Source organism: Hypanus sabinus, chromosome 8, assembly GCF_030144855.1.
Source record: "Hypanus sabinus isolate sHypSab1 chromosome 8, sHypSab1.hap1, whole genome shotgun sequence".
NCBI classification, from domain to species: domain Eukaryota; kingdom Metazoa; phylum Chordata; class Chondrichthyes; order Myliobatiformes; family Dasyatidae; genus Hypanus; species Hypanus sabinus.
The window spans coordinates 165,533,383-165,555,161 of record NC_082713.1 but is presented as its reverse complement, the minus strand read 5'-3'; the positions used below and the strand labels follow the sequence as shown (position 1 = coordinate 165,555,161).

At 39.5% G+C, this 21,779-nt stretch overlaps 1 protein-coding gene across 4 annotated transcripts in view; it reads right to left on the bottom strand.

Annotated features, from left to right (window-relative positions):
• Window positions 1-9,019: 9,019 nt before the first annotated feature.
• Window positions 9,020-21,779, bottom strand: part of LOC132398677 (zinc finger C3H1 domain-containing protein) — a 65,274-nt gene continuing 52,514 nt past the window's right edge. For 2 of the 4 annotated variants that reach the window (XM_059978433.1, XM_059978435.1), the window contains 12 exons: window positions 21,078-21,318; window positions 20,885-20,990; window positions 20,493-20,691; window positions 19,464-19,579; window positions 14,666-14,776; window positions 14,373-14,477; window positions 13,697-13,862; window positions 11,736-11,836; window positions 11,496-11,597; window positions 10,627-10,669; window positions 10,207-10,269; window positions 9,020-10,002 (listed from right to left, as the gene is read on the bottom strand). In XM_059978433.1, coding sequence (XP_059834416.1) covers window positions 9,871-10,002; window positions 10,207-10,269; window positions 10,627-10,669; window positions 11,496-11,597; window positions 11,736-11,836; window positions 13,697-13,862; window positions 14,373-14,477; window positions 14,666-14,776; window positions 19,464-19,579; window positions 20,493-20,691; window positions 20,885-20,990; window positions 21,078-21,318 — 1,485 coding nt within the window. In that variant the 3' untranslated portion in view covers window positions 9,020-9,870. Of the gene's footprint in view, window positions 10,003-10,206; window positions 10,270-10,626; window positions 10,670-11,495; window positions 11,598-11,735; window positions 11,837-13,696; window positions 13,863-14,372; window positions 14,478-14,665; window positions 14,777-19,463; window positions 19,580-20,492; window positions 20,692-20,884; window positions 20,991-21,077; window positions 21,319-21,779 lie in introns of those variants that run through there. The other 2 variants (XM_059978434.1, XR_009513769.1) reach the window with 2 other exon arrangements.

The following is a 21,779-nucleotide window of genomic DNA, read 5'->3' as shown; positions in this document are numbered from 1 at the left end:
CCATTTTGGTAAATCTCTTCTGCATCCTTTCCTAGGCCTCAGTATCTTTTCAAAAGATAGTACCCAGAAAAGATCATGACACTTGATGAACTGTCACATAATAGTCATGGTTTTGCATACCATCCCTTAATGATCCAATTTATTAAAAAAGCCTTCTTGAAAGTACTATTGAAATGGGATATGGAAAATCTTCTCCTTCTTCTGTAGTCCATCGGAATCTGATGATGACGTCCACTCCTTTAACGGTGAGATCTTTGATGACTATACAGTCCTATCCTGGACCCACAAGTTCTATTGCAGGTGGAACATGTATATGTGCTAGTGGTGGTAGTGATGGCAACCATGGATGCATTTCTCCTGGCTCTCTTCTGCTGTCTTCTGGTTGTTCTTCCCACCTCCAGAATACGAACCCCATCCCTACACAGCTATCGCCAATTGTTACAGTCAGCAGCAACATCCTCCAGGTCCTCAGGTGTGATCTTGCACCTTCTTTAAAGCATTCTTCTTCTGATCTTTATAACGCTTCTTCGGCCCTCCAGCTGAGCGTTGACCATGATGTAGCTGGCCGTATAACACTCTGTGGGGTAGCCGACATGGTGGCATCCTTATCATGTGCCCCAGCCACTGCGACTGATGCTGGGTGATTATGGCCTCAATACTTATAACCATATAACAATTACAGCACAGAAACAGGCCATCTTGGCCCTTCTAGTCCATGCCGAACGCTTATTCTCACCTAGTCCCACTGACCTGCACTCAGCCCATAATCCTCCATTCCTTTCCTGTCCATATACTTATCCAATTTTACTTTAAATGACAACACCGAAATATAACCATATTATATTAAACCATATTAAATATAACCATATATCTGCAGTTGGTCTTTACAAGTATTTCAGTGTGAGGCACCCACTCACACCAAGTAATTCCCAGGATACGCTGAAGGCAATTTATGTGGAAGTGCTCCAAGGACTTGATGTGATGGCTGTAGGTTACCCAAGCCTCACAGCTATAAAGGAGGGTGGTGACATGTTCCGCTTGGTATACAGTGACCTTTGTGGAGGGACAGAGGCTCTTGTTCTGAAAGACTCTACGCCGAAGTCTCCCAAAGGTAGCTGATGCCTGTTTAATGCGGCTCTGGATGTCATTGTCAATGCCGCTATCCTCAGAGAGAATGCTCCCCAGATATTTGAAAGATGGCACCACTGACAGCTTTTCATCACCAACAGTGAAGGCAGGTAGGGTGGGTGGGACACTGGTACTCCATTGGCAAACCACTTCTGTCTTGGTGGTATTGACGGTCAGCCCCATCCTGCTGTACGCTCTCACCGCCACAGCAAGGACAGTCTGAAGATCCTGCGGAGTATGGGCACAAGAGCACAGTCATCTGCATACTGCAGCTCCAGGATCTGTTCTCTATGGAGTTTGTTGGTTGCGTGGAGCCTTCGGATGTTAAAGAGGTTGTCATCTAATCTGACGTCCACCGCCACTGTCCTCAATCTTGTTGTGGAGAAGCTTGGTAACAAGAGGAAGATGTTAAAGAGCACTGGCACTAGCACACACCCTTGCCTCACTCCTGTGCGTGCAAGGAAGGGCTCGGACTCTTCTCCTATGGTCACCCGAACAGTCATTCCATCATAGAATTGGCAGAGGATGTTAACAAATTTATTGGGACTGCCAAACCTGAGGAGAACATCCCACTGTGCACTCTTTTTGCAGAGTGTCAAATGCTTTGGAGAGGCTGACAAAGGCCATAAACAAGTCTTGAGGTTGCTCCCGGCACTTTTCCTGAAGCTGCCGGGCTGTGAAGATCATGTCGATCATGCTCCTGTTCTTCCTAGATCCACACTGCGATTCAGGCAGCATTGACTCGGTGATGTTGCTGATGAGCCTCTGAAGCATCACCTTAGCCAGGACCTTTCCAGCAACAGAAAGGAGAGATATGCTCCTACTATTGCCGCAGATCACCTTGTCACCCATGTTCTTATAAATGACAACGATGTTTGCATTTCTCCATTGCTGTGGGATGTTCTCATCAGTCCAGGCCTTGGTGATGTACTGGTGGAGGGTGCGCATACACATGTACCCTCCGTTCATCAGTAACTCTGCAGGGGTATTGTCAGTGCCAGGGCACTTATTGTTCTTAAGGGAATGGACAGCTGATAGAACCTTCTGGAAGACTGGTGGTAGACTGAAGTCGTGGATAGGAGGAAGTTCAGGCAGTTCGTCCAGGATGGTGGGATCTGCGTCAGAATCCTGATTAAGCAGGATGTTAAAATGCTCAGCCCACCTCAGCAGAATGGTATTCTGATTCTTCATATATGTTTGATCATCTGCCGTTTTCAGAGGAGTTATGCATCGATTAATTGGGCTGTAGATGGTTTTGACGGCATTGTAAAAATTATCGGCAGAGGACTGGATTCCATATGCCTTTTCAGTCCACCACTCATTTTGTATGGCCCATATTGCCTTTTGCACTTTCCTCCGAGCTGCCTGATGCTGATGAATGAAGGGTTATCTAAAATTTCCCGGTGTGCTTTGTGCATGTCCTTAAGCAAGTTGAAGATGGTATCTAAGTTATCGTCAAACCAGTCTTGGTGGTTTCTGCTCTTATGACCAATGGATTGGGCTGCTGCCTCGTAGAGCACAGAGCTGATATAGGTCCACTGTTGTTCCATGGTATTTTCTGAACTCAGACAAGGTTCCAGCTCCCTTAGATTCTCAGCTAGGATGCGTCAAAACTCACTTCTTGCTTCTGTGCTTCTCAGGCGGTTGCAATTTAGCCACTTTTTATTGGGGTTTTGCAGCCGCAAGGGGGTCGCACTCTCATATGGAGCTTGGCCACAGTCATATGATGATCAGTCCAGCACTCAGCACCTCTCATGGCACGGGTGATGAGCACATCCTTGATGTCACTACATCTCACAATGATGAAGTCGATCATGTGCCAATGTTTAGAGTGAGGGTGCATCCACGAGGTCTTATATTTTGCCTTCTGCTGGAAGATGGTGTTGGTTATGGTAAGGTTATGCTCAGAGCAAAGAGTAAGTAGCCTCATTCCATTTGTATTGACCTTACCAATACCATGCCTACCTAGCACTCCACTCCATATCCTGTTGTTCTGTCCCACCCTGGTGTTGAAATCCCAAAGAAAAAGGATCTTATCATTCTTAGGGATCTGGCAAAGAGCTTCATCCAATGTATGATAAAAACATTCCTTAGCCTCATTCTCAGATGGCAATGTTGGTGCATAGGCACTAAGAAGCGTGGCATAATGTTTCTTTGCCAGGAAGATACGGAGGGTCATTAGTCTTTCACTAATGCCAGCAGGTGTTTCTGTGAGACTTGGTAGAAAGCTGTTCTTGATGGCTAATTCTACTACGTGGAGATGTTGTCCACCTGGTGGGGGGGGGGGGGGGAACCTTTCCAGAAGAAGGTGTAACCCATCCCTTCCTCTGTTAAAGAGCCTTCATTCAGGAGCCTGGTCTCACTGCTCAGCAGTGATTAAGGCTGTTCTCCGGTGAGGTCTGTCAGAGATGTCATATGAGTCCAGGAGAGTCCTTACATTCCACGTCACCAGTTTTAAGTTGTATTGTTTCTTATTTCAACTGCAGTAGTGGAATAGCCCAATAGGCGCGGTAACCTATCCAGGTGAGTGAGTGAATGAGCAATTTTTAGGCCACCTTTTCTAGGCCCTTCCCCAATTGGGGTGAGCAGTGCAGTCCCTAAATAGGACTGCTCAGTCACACAGGGGTCTGCCAAAAACAGCTGCCACTCAGTCCCAACTGCTAGCGACCAAATACCGTGTCGCTGCCATGCAGGGTTTTCACTAGGAGCTCCCAGTCCATTCGTACCTGCTCCCGTTGCCAGACACCCATCGCTGTCAGACTTCAAACATATGTAAGGTCCAGACATTGTTCCACGTGGTCAGAGGTGGAGACCTGCGCAAGGAAGATATTAAAGTGCCACAGGGGGTGTGCCACCCCAGTAGCACTATCTTCACCATGATGAGGTAAATCCCGGTGGCAAGGGTGAAGGCAGGACACATGGTCCCACATCTTGGCTGCAGGAGGCTACCGGGTCCTTGGTCTGTTCAGGCCCGCCTATTGTGCACTGCCAGCGCATTGCTTTTCTATCAGGGTGTGCTCCCTTAGCCTTGTCTCAACAGAGGTGTGGCGTGCAGACCCACCACTGTGTGGATACGCCCTATACCCCTCAACCACTGTTGCAGCTATGGGTAAATGGCCCCACTGCCTTGTGATAAGTCTGTTGAGACAAGGAAAATCTTACCCTTCACTGCAACAGCCCAAGTGAAATTTGTCTTGACTGTTAACTATGGCTACTTTGTGAAGTATTTTCAGAATGACCAGTATGCCAAATTCAAATTTCAATGAAAGGAACTTTTCAATAGCATTTCTTTTAGTAAGGTTTTTAAAAACAATTGGATCATTCAATAGTCTAGTTAGAGGACCAAAATTGATTGTGTTGCCTTGCACTCCAATTTTGTAAAGATGCTTTCTCACTCACTGCTGCATAAGATGTCCGTGACAGCCCAGCTCCCTCGCTGCTCTGCCTTGACATTCAAAGGCTTTTCTCTCTCCCTCCCTCAAGGTTGTCAGAGGATGTTACCAAAGATGTGATTTATGTATTAGTCTCTATTTCTCCATTTGGTTTTGTTTTTTTTTTGCCCGTTCTTTCTTTTCGCTGTCTAAGCAATTTAATTTGTCTCTTTGTACATCTGTGTGTGTGTGTGGGGGCGTGAGTTGGTGAGCAGTTTTATGTCCTTGTGGGTTGTGTATTCAGCAATTTGTTTTTCTGCATGGGGAGGGTTGATGCGCTTGCTTTTTCACATAGGGGAGCTGATGATTGTGCTGCTGGTTGGAGTGATTTGTTAGTTATCTTGTGCCGGGCAGGGTTTGATGGTTTTCTTTGTTTCATGGCCATCTGGAGAATATCTCAGAGTTGCATACCGCATGCCTACTCTGATAATAAATGAACCTTTTAAATAGGTACATAAATACCATCTTTCTTTCCATAAAAGTAGCCGACAGTAGGCTAGCGGTGTGACACTGAACTAAATACTACCAAACCCCTAGTTTGATCTTTGATATTCTGTGTTTTCCACTTGCTTTTTCCCATTCATAATTTGTCCTTTTTTCATGTGTTGAGTGTTTGGGTTTCATGGTGTTTCATGGCTTCCTGTGTGAGGACATATCTCAGATTTGTATTCTGTATACATATTCTGGTAAGTGTATAAAGTATCATGGAGTATGCCTGCTTATCATGGATGAATGCCTCCGTGTCCTCAGCCAGCTTGATTCCATTCAAAGAAAGGCTCTCGGGATTATAGGTGTAATTGAAGCCACAGCTTATGAGAAGATAGCCATCAGTAGTTTACACCAGGTGACAGGTTGCTGCAGCTACTGTGCTATACAAAATGCACACCAGCCACAGCCCTGTAAACCTTCGCACCATGCTGCCTTCATCTTATGAGACATGGCACACCAAGCTTATCTGTGCCTGCTCATGCTGTTTCTACACCTGATGTGAGAACCTACACACTGGATAGAAACTTCCTTCACTGCACTATCAGAATATGGAAGCCTTCCAGATGCTGTGGTTGGAAACATCTGTGACAATGGGGTCCAAGCCTTTAAGAGTCCAGTGCACAAACATCTATCAACTCTGGGAGGGAAGTCACATGCTTCTTCATAAGCTATCATGAGGGGGACCAGGATGGCAATGCTTGGTTTGTTGGTAGGTAGGGTTAATACCTGACTTTCAAGAGTTATGTTCCAGCTAGACTTAGTCCTTAAACTGTTGGAGAACAGTGCAGAAAGATCAGGTGCTGTTTTCTCCTGGTAGGGACTAATTTTTAGTTCTAAGCGCACCTGCCACGTTTTGTCACCCTGCAACCTTATCCTTCAATCTCTTTGAATTCTGGAGGTCAGCATGTGTATAAATGTCTCTCTCCAGCAGTCTTCATCATGATTCCAGTAATTTCTAGTATTTTTTAATATTTCTTAATTGTACATATGAGCAGCAGTGAACCATCTGAGTGGCCTATCAGAGTTCTCTTTGGGAACTAGTTGACTTGATCAGCATTTCTGATCTGGCTATTGTTCACGATTGCACTTCATAAAAAAAAAGTGTACTTTGAATTTTCAAATGTTCCTTGGAATGTATGTGTTTTAGTTTTCTAAATTGGTGCAATTATTACAGCACCAGCCATCACCAATCAGTACTCAATTTTCACTGGTTTCTAAGGAGTTTGTATGTTCTCCACGTGGGTTTCCCCAGGTGTTCCGATTTCCTCCCACATTCCAAAGATGTACAGTTAAGATTAATGAGTTGTGGGTGTGCTAGGTTGGTGCTAGAAACACGACAATACTTACAGGCTGCCCAGCACAAACCTTGCTGATTTGACACAAACAATACATTTCACTGCTTTTAATGTACATGTGACAAATAAAGCTAATCTTTCTTTATCTAACATGTTTGTACTTCTTTGCTTTCCAAGTGCAACATACTTTGTTTAAAAGGAAATATTAGGAATCTGGTTCACAGGAATCAGTGTTGTGTCTACTATGTTTCATATGATATGCTCATAATTTGAATAATGGAATTTATGGCTTTGTGGTCAGATTTGCAGACCCGCAAAGATAGATGGAGTGGCAGATAGTGCTGAGGAAGCAGGGAGCCTCAGACAGATTAGGAGAATGGTGAAGTAGCAAATGAAATACAGTGTAAGAAAGTGTATGGTCATACTTTCCTTGAAGGAACAAAGGCATAGACTATTTTCTAAACAGGAAATATATTCAGAAATTGGAGGTGTAAAGAAACTTGGGAGTCCCAGTGCATGATTCCATAAAGGTTAATTTGCAGGTTAAGTTTAGGAGTAAGAAAAGCAGAGGCAATATTCACCTTCATTTTGAGAGGATGAGAGTACAAAATCAAGGACGCAATGCTGAGTTTTTATAAGGTATTAGTCAGACCACATTTGGATTATTGTGAGCAATTGTGGCACCCTATATCTAAGAAAAGAGGTGCTGACATTGGGGAGCACCCAGAGTAAGTTGCAAGAATGACCCCAAAAACATACAAGGATCATGGGGCCTGTATTTGTTGGAGTTAGAAGAATTGGGGGGTGGTGGCAGTGGAGAATCTCACTGAAACCTACTGAATATTGAAAGGCTTATATACAATAGATGTGCAGAGGATGCTTCCAATAGTGGGAGAGTCTAGGACCAGAGGCCACAGCCACAGAACAGAAGGACTCTCCTTTAGAATAGAGATGAAAAGGAATTTCTTTAGCCAGAGTGTGGTGAATCTGTGGAATTGGGTATAGGAAGACTGACAGGTTCTTGATTAGCAAGGGTACGGTAGACGGTTAGAGAATGAGACTGAGGTGGAAGATAAAAATCAGCCATACTCAAATCACAGAGCAGACTAGATGGACTGAATGGTCTAATTCTGCTCCTATGTCTTATGATCTTTTGACTGCTGATCTTGCTACAACCACTCACAAACACCATTACATCATCACTAGTTCCTGATTTATGGGTGCACACGATAGTTGATGTTTTCACTTATTAGTCATTTAAGGCTTGTTTATAAGCAGCTTAAATGTCACGATAAACCTTATCAAACCCACGATTTGGCTCATCTCATCAGTGTTATTGACCTGGTTCAGATGTATGCACACAACCCAAATCTTGAGTGAATAAAGGTCACAACTTAATATTTGCACAAGACCAGTGCTCTGTTCTCATATCTGAAGTGGCTCAGGAACTAAAGTACAAACCGTAGCCTAACAATCTACGGCCATGAGTACCGTGTCATTGGAGATGCCTTTTTTTTTTAAGTTAAGGTATTAAAAGGAAGTTTTGTCTGTCATTTGTAGTTAAGCTAATAGTCCTCATGGGACTTTTTTTTATATAAAAAGGGGCAATTGTGCTGTGTTCTGACAAGTATTTTTCCCTTTACACAACATCACTAAGAAGATTACCATACCATACCAGTTTGCTGCTCACAAAACCCTGCTTTATCTGATTTCTCTGCCAGATTTCCTATATGGCAACACTGCCTACACTTAAAAAAAACCTATTTAATTGGCCAAACATTTTAATTCCCATTCCAATGTGTTGATCCATGGCCTCCTCTTGTGCCATGATGAGGCCATCCTCAGGGTGAATGAGCAACACCTTAAATTCCATCTGGGTACCTTCCAAACTGTTGGTATGAATGATCAATCTCTCCTTCTGGTGAGGAAATGTCACCCCACCCCCCCACCTCTGGCCTTTTACTTATCATCACTTAAATATTACATCCCCCTGGGTCCCCTCTTCCTTCCTTTTCTCCTATCGCCCATTCTCCCCCTCCTCAGATTCCTTCCTCTCCAACCCTTGATCTCTCCCACCAACCTGGCTTCACCTATTACCTTCCAGTTAGACTCTTTCCCCTAACCCCCAACTTTTAAATCAGGCACACACCCCTTCCCTCTCAGTCCCAAAGAAGAGTCTCAGCCCGAAATGTCGGCTATTTATTCTTTTCCACAGATGTTGCCTGACCTGCTGAGTTCCTCCGGCATTTTGTGGTTTTTTTTCTGTGAAGCATTCTGGGACAGTGTGAAAAACTGAATGCAAACTTTTGATCTGAAGGGGAACAGGAAATACCTAAGGTCATAGTTGACATGTATCAACCACCTGAAAAACTGGTCAACTCACTGATTTCACTGCTGTTGGTGGGACTGACTGGATTTTAAATGGCTCTTCTTTAGTGCCGTAAAAGTACCAGCACATTCAATGCAAAACTGCTTTAGATTTACCTTACTTTAAAGCTCATTCCTCATCTAAGACTTATCAAAAACGGCAACAAAAATCAATGTATTTTGTGCAGAGGTATTTTAATTCTACCTCTGATTTCAACCTATTATTATACCCAACTGCCACTAAAACCATTTTGACAATGTTGAGACATCTGATATTCAATATTTTAAAAAAGACAAAAAGCTTTTTTTTGATAAATCATGTATTGAAAATACTCAAATATAAACACATTGTATAAGAATACTTACAAAGTAACTATTTAGTACAAAAGTTTATTCATCAAATACTTGTCATTCTTCAAGTTTTGTTTAAACCATAAAATAAATAAATTTTCACAAACCAAGATTGCACATAAATTTTGACCAGCCTCAAAAACTGATGCACTGGCATGCATAAATTTTAGTATTCCAACTTTTCCACTGCAGTAGGTCTCGTCTTCAAGTACGTTAATACATAAAACAGAGTCCGTGTGGCAGCAAGCCCATCACACTGAATTGTACAAGAAAGGGTAAAATGTAACCCTTCCTGGAATCTTCACCAGGCAAGTAGTCACTTTAGACTCTGTGCCATGGCAATAACACTTTCTTTGAAACCTGCTGCTTTTGAACCTGCAATAAAAAAATCTCAATAGAAGTTTAAAGAGGGAAGGGATAGAGGGGGGAAGAGAGGAGGAGATTGCCCTATTCATGTGCATAAAACTGCACTATATGTAGCCAATTTTACATGCATCAGTTTGCTCAAGACTAAAGACAAACGTTAAGAAAGAAAAAGGATTCATCATTGTGAAGTACCATACTTACGGACGTGATGTTACGAGAATCTGACAGGGCCCTGAGAGGCCAAGTAGAGTTCATGGATCTTGCTTTGGGTCACGGGTGTGTAAACTCCGATGGTTTTTGACCACGAAGGTAGAAAGTCAGAGGACAAGTGTGCATCTCCACTCACTTTTACCTGCATCTGCAGACATCAGCTACAGAGGAGCCAGGTCTTGAAGAGCCACCTCTTAACGTGGCAGATGTGGCAAGATTTTTATGCTCTGTAATCAATGCCCTCTGTTCTGGGAAGGGCTTAAATTTAAGAGCTCATCTAAGCTGACGCCAATCTCCTGGCACCTGGCAACTAGTTTTCTGAGATTATCAGTTTTACCTCCTTCTGAAGCTTCAAACAAGAGTTGCTGAAAGAGATAGGGGAAGTACTTAAGTAAATCTTAGTCACTGAATAAATATTGCCTTGTCAGTGGAAATGGTTGCATTTATAAAAATCTGTATAATCTCATTTTGCAAACTAGAAAAACTCAATTCAATTTAAACAGCTAAATTATATAAAATAATGTATGAATTACAGAAAATTAAAAAGAAACACAAGTGGGAAACTTTACATCTTTCCATAGCGATGCACAAAGCGGTAACTTCTGAAGAGCTCGTTGGTAAAGGTGCCGAACCTGGAAAAAACAGCAAATAGCCAGTGGGAGAACTTACGTAAGGACTAAAGATTCATGAGAAAAAGAACATACAACTACTACAATGGCTTCAATTAGATTTATAAAAGTTCATGCAGATAATACATTTTCGGGGTACATTGGTCTATACAAGGAGCAGGGACAAAAATCAAATAACAATGATTAAAATCTTCTTCAGAGAAAGCCTAAGCAAATGAACAAAATGGAATTAAGTAATATTGTTTTACAGGGGGAAAAAAAAATCAGCAAAACCAAATGCTAATAAATATACTTTATAACGAGAATTCATCGACTGAATTCTGCATGAGAGAACCAAGAATGCAAAGCATATAGACATACCTCATTCTGGTGGTCCCTCAACATGCTTTCAACAACTATGGCTCTAATGCAAAGAAAAACAGAACAGGTTTATTTATATTTCAAGGTCCGTGGTTATTACAGATAAAATGTAGAAAGTCAAAGTATATTAATATTGACATTCAGGACATCTGTGGTTAAGCTCCATTTTTGGAGTAATGTATCAAAACCTTGCACTTTGTTTTTTCCCTTTTTCCTCTCAGCTTGCACTAGTGTCATTTTGTCATGAACACAAGATTCAGCAGATGCTGGAAATCTTCAGCAATACACTCAAAATGCTGGAGGAACTCCACAAGTCAGCCAGCATTTGTGGAAGGGAATAACAATCAGCGTTTCAGGGTGAGACTTGGTCTGAAATGTCCACTGCATTCTTCCCCTCCATAGATGCTGCCCGACTTGCTGAGCTCCTCCAGCATGTGTGTTGCTGTCATTTTGTCATGAATTATGTATAATTATATTAATTTTAACCTTATGTTATGTCTATGCACGTGCCGCTCTGCTGTTGCAAAAGGCTGATTTTTGTGGTATCCCTGTGCATCCATGCCTACGACAATAAACTTGATCCTGGAGATATGCACCAACACTGGGAACAATGGAAAATAACTTCCATCTTAACCAGAACTAAAATTAATTTAAAAAATTTCAACTGAAATCTGGATTTCAAATTCCCACATGTTCAGTGATTCAGCAAAATTAGAAAAAATAAACTAAGCTACCTGCAATGCGATTTTTAAAAAATAGTCCAAATCAATATTCAGTAAAAACCAGTAGTATTCCAAATAGATTTTACCAGATGCTGACCAAATCTAACAAACTAGCAATAAAGTATCAAAAATAAAACATGCAATTACATTTTCCAAATCGGCAAACAGATTGGTAGAGAATGTGTGTACATTTTCAATTGTAACTTGAGCTGCTGGATATTACCCTCCTTCCACTCCTGCTCCAGTATCCTGCATCAAGAACACAAGCAGTTCAAACCAATTTCCACATTAAATGAATTGGCAATTCTTAGCATCTGTGCACCTAAAGATTAAAAATCTATGTCCTTTAAGCTTAAAGATTTTCAATCCAGCTTTCCACATATTTACCTTAATGCCAGTTCAACATTAGTTGGCATCATGGAAGAGAACCCTTCCAAGGCTTTGCAATGCTGGGATTGAGGAAGACAGCTCAGATAAAAGGAAATTACCTAAAAAATATGTAATTTTAAATTCGTCAAATTTAATTTCAAAGGCTTAGTTCCAGAAAATTAGCATTATAAAGACATAAAAATCTAATACATTAATTCATGGAAAAACTTGCATCACAAAATCAGCATCACTGTGTATTCTCTGCCCTTGAGCCATTACCCTGATGATGGCATGGCTTGCTAGGCACTTTCAAAAATGAGTTAAGAATTAACCACTCTACCAATGAACCTGACACACATTTGCTCCTTTAAAAGGACATCCATGAAATGACAATAGATTAACTAACAATTTTAAATAAGTCTTGAATTACTAAACTGCACCCCTGGATTATTTGTCCAAAGGCCAAGACAACAACCAAAAACAAAATTAGTATGTCCCAGTATCCCAATTAGAAAGATCTTAGATTTCATAACAAATGAGGAAAGCCCACATTACCATTTTGGTAGATGAACAATATAGACATTAAAATTTCACAACATAGCAAAACATGTATATATGAACATGGATGATCTGACAATAACCTTAGCTCTACATTCTTGTCTACTAGTAGTAAACCTGTACACCCTTGTTTATCAAGGATCTATCAATGGTTTCAAAAATATTCACACTTTGCTTTCACTACCCTTTGAGAAAGAGCTCCAAAATCAACTCTCCAAATATTTCATCCATGGCTCCTAAACCAGCAATCTTATAAAATTGTGAACCTAAATTTTAATTTTCCCATTAAAGTGTCTTCTCGTATGAAAAGCCCTCAGGGTCCTATGGTTCAATTCATGTGCACTCTAATTTCAAGACAACAAACTTCGTCTTTCCGACATTCCCTCACAGGGAGATTGAAACGTCTGAGACATCAATATACATTACTGTCGAAATACGCGACACCACAGACTGCAACTCGAAACAGTGAGCTGAGGCAGCAACAATATCTCTCTCTCTCAAGCCTGTGGGATGTCAAAGTATTGGGATGAACAGTGTCTCGGTGGTTTGCTATAGCGTGGATGGTAGAGGGGTGATGCTTTTGCTCAGGCACATGGGGAAAGGGGAGTAGGGAGACGAACGCATTTGCTGTTGCTTATGCACGGAAGGGGAAGGGGGCTTTGGATTTCTAATGTTTTTCTGCCATTCACTGTCTGGGCACTTTCTTCTGTTATCATTAATGTCTGTTAAGAATAAGAATTTCAGGTTGCATTCTGTATATGTTCTCTGATATTAAATGGAACTGTTGAAACACCTTACAGCAGTAAACTCTGCATGTAATCTTGCCAATGCCCTGTAATTCTACTTTTCTATTTAATTTCCCTAGCAATAATATTAGATTTTCAAATTATTTCCTGTACCCATGCACAAATTTAACATCACAACTTCATTCAAGTCATTAATGTGAATTATAAGAATGTGGCCAAGACACTGAATAATTTCCCTTACCCTTCATTATCAACCAGTTGAGAGATTACACCTTCTACTAATTCTGGTCTGCAAGGTTCATCCAGTTAAAATATCTTTAATCACCACAATAAAGCAAAAGTAATTCTTAATGAGATGAACTTCAACTACTTAAACCACTATACACTTTCATTAAAATGCAACTATTAGATAGATCAGATAGCATCTGTGGCATTCAAACAGAATAAACAAGGATGCTTCATTAGAACTGGGGAAATTGTTAAACACAAATGTTTTAAATTGCAGTGCTTGTTTGGGAGGAATAAATAAGACAAAAGGAATACCTTTGACAGGATGACCACTATTGCTTTGATTGTACATTATTTACAGAACCATTTCATGGGTAACTAATGAGGGACATGAAGGACTTTTGCATATCAATGCTTTAGTTTACATAAAAAGTATTGGTGATTTACCTGATTATGAAATTCATAACTGGTCCAATATTTGGCAGAGCTGAATGGGATAGGCATTCTTGTAGGGACAGTGACCAAACATCTGTGAGCCAGGTCTGTAAACAGCTTGAAGTCTCTCATCCTGTTCTTAGTCTCAACTAGCTGGCTATTGGTAAAAACTAGGTAACTGCAGAGAAAACACCCAACTTTCATTATATTGATAACAACAGGAATTGAAGGTATTAATTGCATTCAGATTATGTTCAGACCATGTTCTTTTTGCATCAAATATAGAACAGTACAGCACAGAAACAGGCCCTTTGCCCCAGAATGCCCATGCCAATCATGCCATCTAAATTATTTTCATCTGCCTGCATGAGAGACATATACCTCTTTTCCTTGCTTGTTCACGTGTCTTGCCCAAATGCCTCTAACGTTATCTGCTTCCAACCCCTCCCCTGGCAGTGGGTTGTGTACAAATTGCCTATAGATTTTCCAAACTCACCTGAAATCTATTTTCTCTAGAACAGGGGTTCCCAACATTTTTTTATGTCATGGACCAATACCATTAAGCAAGGGCTCTGTGGATCCCATTTGGGAATCCCTGCTCTAGAATTTGGCTTCCACTGTGAGGAACAAAGTTCTGACTATCTATCTGTGGTGCTCAGATCACCCCAACCTCCAATTCTTTACTTACTCCAGCCAGATCAGTTTCAATGCACCATTCTGCATAACTGTACTCAGAGCTGCTTCAAATGTGTCCACAGCTTCTCTTGTGCTTGCATTAATGGACTGCCATAAGCTGTTACAAGGCAAAATATTAAAGAGGGAGATTAAGATTAGCAAAACAGACAGGGCAGTACAGCTATTAGATCACGCCCATGACTTCTAATAACATTCTACATTAATAACATTTCAATAACATTTATACATGGTTTACACTTGATGAAAGACAAGACTTAGTTCAGAATTATACATCAGATTTCTTACCAGAATATGAGCCATAGATAGGGTATTTGTGTGTTTAACCGCTCTCCATTCAACATTTCTTTAAATGAAGGTGCTCTGAAGTCGTAAGGCATTGGATAATTTAGGAGGTAGCTAACAAGAGAAAGCCAAAGTACATGGTCAACTTAATCAAAGTAACTTCCAGGTTGCAGTTTTATACAAATCTTTCTTAGTTTGTTTAGTTATGAGCATTAAACATGACCAGTGGCTGAATCAATGGAGTAATAAATACTGCAACACATTCAAAGATAAAAAATTAATGAATCACAGCAGATTCATCACAACAGATGATATTCCAAAATAGAGGGATATTTGAAAAAAAAACCCTGTCATCTCTGAACAAACATTGTTTCAAGATGCTGACACCCAATTCTGCATGTCTGAAATGCTGCAGCTACCTTATCACTCATCATCTAACTCTCTCAGGTTTCAAGTCAACTTAACCTCATGTCAGCATTTCTCAAAGGCTGCTTGAAAAATTTAGGTGAATATAGCTGGTTTTCCAACCACATACCTAAACCTTTAAAAAAGTACTTACTTATTAAAAAAAACAAAATGTGGCAAAACATGCATAATACCCATCAGAAAACATTTTATTTTTATTTGTTAAGCTGCAGTGTTCTGAAAACTACCTCCATATGTCAACACATTCTCAAAGAGAAATGGGTGCCTGAAATGTTGATTTATTCTTCAGAAATACCCCATCATGAACTGACCCTGCTAGATAATTATACAAAAATAACCTGCAGAGGAATAAAGAGGACATATCAACAAATACAGTTCAGTGGCAGGGAGCAGGCATAATACAGGCCACCAAGTATGAAGGTTGTGGGGTCAAATTCCACTCCAGAACATTGACTGCAAAAATCCAACATGATGCAAATTGCTGGCGCAGATTTAGTGAAAAGCCCGTTTCCATGCTGTAGATTAGGACAACAATTTTAAATACGTAAAATCCACCACCACACACATTTTAAATTCTGCACCTTAGAAGTCCATATGGCTGTAAAGCGAGAAGTGAATTTTAAGAGGTAGCAGACTTCAAATGATGTGTAGGTATGATTAAATCTTAAACTACATTGAAAGGGGACAGAATTTTCATTAGCAGACAGGGGGTGTGTGAAAATAACACTGACATTAACTCCCCCTTCCCCCCCCCCCCCCAGAACTGGGGACAGTTTTCAGAACTAGGGATAGAATAAATTGATTTAACTTGATGACCAGTTCTCAGCTGCCAAATGCAAATGATCTGATTTCAAAAAGACCCATCAACATGGGATCCAATATGGAAAAAGCATTCAATTCCAAAGAACCCAAAACCAAGCATTCCTCAGCCCAAAATTTATACTTGCATTGTAGAGAGCTAATGAGCAATTATGGTTTAAATTAACAGTTTTATCAATTAATCAGTTTTTCATGTCTTAAAGAAAGTAATAATTCACAGTCAGAGCAGAGTTAGGTGGTATTACAGATCAATTTAACAAAACATAGCTGAAAGAATGAATCTTGCAAGACAAAGTGAAAGGTTCAATTTTGAATATACAAGGCTTAAAAATGAAGATACAGTCAATCTGGATGATGCGAAAATGTAAATTGCAACAGGGTGCAATGTAGTGGCTAGTATTCAGAAAAGGATCACAAAGGTTAACAAAAGCCAACAAAGATTTGTATTAACATTTTAAGAGACTAAGACAGGATTTTAAAAAATGACAAAACAGATAATCAGTACATGATTATTTAAAAACCATGAGAATAAAACATCAATAGGACAGTGAAAAAGTGAGTGAAAATTAAATATAGGACAAAGATTGTTGTAGTTATCAGGTTAATAAATGCCAGCTCCAAGTCACCAACCTCCACTATTTTTAGCTGCTTTACCAAGGACCTTCCCTCCATCAAACAGAGTGAGAAATGCTTGTGATTGAAAGTTTAATTCCATACACAACTTGCCAGAAAACAAAGCATTTTGTATCTGCTAACAGCAAGACCTAGACAGTATTCAAACATGGGCTGGTAAGAGTCAAATAACCTTCAAGAAGGAAGAGTCTAACTACATAACCTCAACATTCATTTCTGAGACTCCTACATTATCCTGGGGGAATCACTGCACGGACTAGAAACTCACTTGACCAATTATGTGAGGTCAGAGGTAGAGTATCTGCCAAGAATGACTCTGCTTTTACCAGTTCAAAATCTTTCCAATACTTACAAAGCACAATTCAATAGCATGAAATCATGTTCTTCACTTGCCTGGATGAATGCAAATCAAACAACATAAAGCAACCTGTTAAGTTTGCATCCATCCACCACCTAAATATTCATTCCATGCACCAGCATCAGCCATAACTCTAGATAAGGAGATTCCAACCTGGAGTCAATGGACCTCTTAAGGTTGGGAACCCCTGCTCCAGAGCCTCATCTACAAATGGTAATGCAGTAAATGGCTCTGGCTGCTGCAAAGTTATCTCCTAAAACTTTAATCTCTACCATAAACAAGTAGAAAGGCAGTAGGCACAAAGATACAGCACCATCTGCCGGTTCTCCTCCAAATGACACATCTTGCAACTTAGAAATATATTGTTACTCCTTTGTAGTCATTGTTATACACCCCGAGATTCCTCATCCAACAGCATTGCTTTTTTTTAGCAGGACTGTAGTGGTGTAAGTTGCTGCCCACAATCACCTCAATCTCAATAATTAGAAATGAGCAATTAATGCCAACAACAGACTCACATCCTGGAAAAAGTCCACATCTAGCTCACTAGAGGTTGTGTGAAACCCAACAAAAATGATAGATTTTCTTTCTAACATTTCAAAGGACAACATGGTATTTTTAGAGTGGTGCAAACAACATTTTTAAAATACTATATCGACAAATAAAACTAAACAGCAAAGTTGAGAAAAATCAAAATAGTGGAAAAATAAAAATACTCGTGTCTCCAAAGCACAATAGCACAATAATCATATCACAGGGAAAACTGCAGAGCAGTCCTCCCATACTATTTTCAACATAAACATTTTACTTCTGCAAAACAGCATGAATGGAAGCCACTGACATGACGAAGGAAGCCTTGAATACCACCAGAGATAGAGCACCTTCATTGCTGTCCTAAATGCTAGTAGCAAAATGGGCAAAAGAGAAAGGGAGAGAAAAGCATGAATGACTAGAGTGAATATCATATACATTACCTCACTCAAGACAGAAGAGACTGCAGATGCTGGGAAATGGAACAAGTTCAGAATGTTAGAACTCAGTGGGTCAATTAGCATCTTTGGAGGCAAACAGTACAAGTACAAAAGGTAATTTTTGGGTAAGGAATTCCTGGTTTTGGATTCTTTGGTGTGCTTTTTTTCCCCCATACTGGTCCCATGTTGATGGGTCTCAAAACAGATCACTTGCACTCAAGGATACAACAGATGATGATCTGGCAGCTGGGAAAGCTTGCATCAAGTTCAATCAATTTATTTGATGCTGGCAAGATCCTGACCCAGTTCACTGGTGAATAATAGTCTGGTTGAGTCAGTTGGGATGGGGATTTTGGGCAAGTGGAAGGGGGCAGGGATCTGGGGAAATGAGAGTGATGAACAAAGGGAGATGAAACATTGTGGTCTTGAGCAGGTGTACTGAGGAAAGATTTGTCTTCATAACTTCAACGTCTATAAATTGAAATTCTGATTAAAGTATCATTAAAAAAACATTTAGGTTCATAAAATTATTATTGCTAAAGAGGTCATCCCATCTAGTAAATTTCTCCAAGCTCTTGGTAATCAAGTTAATTCTATTTTCTTGAATATTCCCCCAACGCTGTGCATTTAAAAATTACCTTCAAATATTTAGCCAAATCTGTTTTGAAAGCCACAACTAAATCTGTAACTATACATCTTCATGCAATGCAATGCAGATCACAAGATGGATTTTTTTTTAAACTTACTTCACATTATACATTAAGCAGAATCATACTGCAAACGAATAGGTCTCATGTTCAACATGTCTGTGCTGAACATGATGGTAAATTAAACTGAATATCTTCAGCCTGCACATGTTCCATATCCCTCCATATTCAGGTGCCCATCTAAAAAGGCCTCAACATCCTTATTGCATTTGCTTCCACCACCCACTTCTGGAAACCTATTCTCAAGAACCTTAGACTCTGGGTATAAAAAATGTCCACGCACTTTCTTTAAACTAGCCCCTCACCAAATGCACGTCATTGATAATTTGTATCTAATATTATCTTTGCAAATTGACATCTCTTAATCCATTGGCCTTGTACTCATTGGTACAAGTTTAACGTAGCCGAGTTTGTGCACAATGATCAAATTGCCATATCTACTTTGCTCCATAGAGAGCTTCAGATTTTCTATTCTACACTCAAGTGAAATCTATTCCAGTGTTTTCTGCACCCCCTCAAAAGTTTAATATCATTTCTGAAGTATGATGACCAAAGGTGAGTATACAGAAATTTTAAAATAGTCTCTTTGCTTTCCTGTACTGCATGCATGGTGATAAAGGTTTTCTTATACACATTACCATTTGGTTGCTTTTCAAATCTATATTATAGTAGCATGGGGATTGTAACTGTCAGAAAACAGAGTTATTGGTGCATTTGGCTTACCTGTCATATAAAAGAAAGTAAAATTCCTTACATGCAATTACACTATAAAGCACGGATTTCATTGGACTAGTAAGATGCAAAAAGAAAAAAAATTCTTAAAGTTTAAACTTATTAAACTTATTAGGAAATTAAATGAAAAATCCTACTAAAGCTTCCAAACATACCGTAAAATATAAGCAGGGTCATGATCAGGGACACCCCCCTCAAAAAAGGAGTTGACAAATTCTTGAAACAAAGCTGGAACGTCATCTAACCTTTTCTGCAATGAATGATAATAGCCCTTAAATGAAAAACATTTCAGAAACAAGTACAATTTGTGATTCAATGTAAAATATGGCTATTTGCAATTAAAATGCAGTATATTTTTAATTGTTTGCATTTACTGTACAGAAAGAAATATTTTTCAACATATACCAACACATGGAAAGCTATTTCACATGTTGAAGATTGCTTCACACACAGGCAAAGTGTAAATGTTCAAGAGAAAAAAAAAAATGGGCTTTGAGGAGATACATAAAGGGCATACATCTACCAATCTTAATCTCATTTCTCCCCACCCAAATAATGAGCAGCACTTTGTTTTCATTCCTTGGGAGGTAAAGAACATTAACAAGACTATATGGGTTATTTCAAGTTAACAATAGGAGTTAACAAGTCCCAGGTCAGCTGGCGAAAAGAGGACAACAGGGTCCCTTCAGTAAGAAAGTTATTTAATTAAGATTACAGAAAAATAACTGAGCTTGTGGTTCTTTCCCACAGCTTTGCTGAAATTAATCTCAGTACCTGTCATACTAGATTCTGGCAAGTTTAAAAACCTCAAGGTGACAAATCCAACAGTTTCAACAGAAATAACCACATCCCGAATCTCCAGTTGCATATTGCTGACTGTTCAGAACCAAATGCATAAAAATTTGACATTATTTTTAATCTTTCTTAGAAATAACTTGCCTGTTAGCTATTTTAATTTTCCTGTTTAATTTGTTTAACAAATCATTGAAGATAGTGCTTAAATGAAAGATAATGAAGACATTGTTCATCACTGCCACATGATTACCATGATAGTCATGCATAGAAGCACTAACTTCAATCAAATAAAACATTCTTTGAAAAACTTCTGAGTCAAATGGAATCTGATTTCAATGTGTTGACCAAGAAATTTCAAAATGGAAATTTCAAAAATTTTATATACACACCACTGAAATAAAGAATTTGAATGCGTAATAGAATAACTGAGCATTATGGGGACTCCTCCTAAAAGCACAAAGCCACACATTCACAGCATCATCAACTTGTTTTCTTTCCAAATAAAGGTCAGCAAGAGCTTCAGTGAGTTGGTAAGCAGCTGGGCAAGACTGTAACAGTGTTTTGCAGAGGTTTTCAGCAGCTTCCCACCTGAAAGACACATTTACTGCATTAAAATTTGAAATATAAATGTGAACTCAAAACAGATATGTGGTTTAATATTCTACAAACAAGTCCATAAATTCCAATCATTCTCAAGTTGCCCCTTACCACCACAAATTTTGGCGCTGAAACAGTATTGCATTTATACCTCAATGCCGTTTAAGAAATTTAAGTAACATACCTCCCCATTAGCCTCAGTGCTGAAATCATATTTCTGTAAATTGGAAGGCAGACTGTAATCCTCTCTTCCATAGTAGAGCAATCCCCAGAACATGCTTGAACAGCATCTGAACACATTGTAAAAACATGAATTGTTATTTTGACCGACAACTTAACAGATACAAATGAAGGTACAAAGATTAATCTGAAATCACCTTCAAACAATGCAAGCAATGTATCAGGGTGTGTCTTGATATCTTCTGACGATTGCCAAGGGATGAGAAAAGGCTCCTTCATTACAAGCTTAGAAGAATTGGCTACAGCTGGATCGAAGAATTTGGAAGGAAGACTGTTGAATTCAATGAGGTGAATGTAGGCTAACCACGCCAAGCAGCATTCATTGGCATTTAAATATTCTGCCACACTTTTGTTACCATCTGAAGTTTTCAAGGCATTCTGTAAAATACATGTCAAAACTACAGATAACAATTCTCAATTTTCACATTACTTTTGCCAAGTGCATAACAGAATTGAAAGCTACCAATACAGGATGCAACTTCGCTTAACATCAGCATTATAGCTACAAAGCTCTTAAAAATACAACCCGACATGTTACTTTTATAACACTAAAATGCAAAGTGTAACATCAATTCAGATGAATTGCTACCATTTCAGTGGGAATACCACCACTGAATGTCTTCTCAAGCTTATCAAGTTTTCCACAGAAAGAAAGTCGCCTCTACCATTTTAGTCAATCTCTAAGGCATTCTCTTAATAGACTAATTTTTTTTTTGAAATATGGCTTTCACAAATGAACACAATATGTAGCTGTGCCTTAACCAGCATTTGAAAAGTTTATGAAAAATTTAACATTTGCCAAATACTACAGCTGCTGGATGCTAGGTAGTATTCTGGAG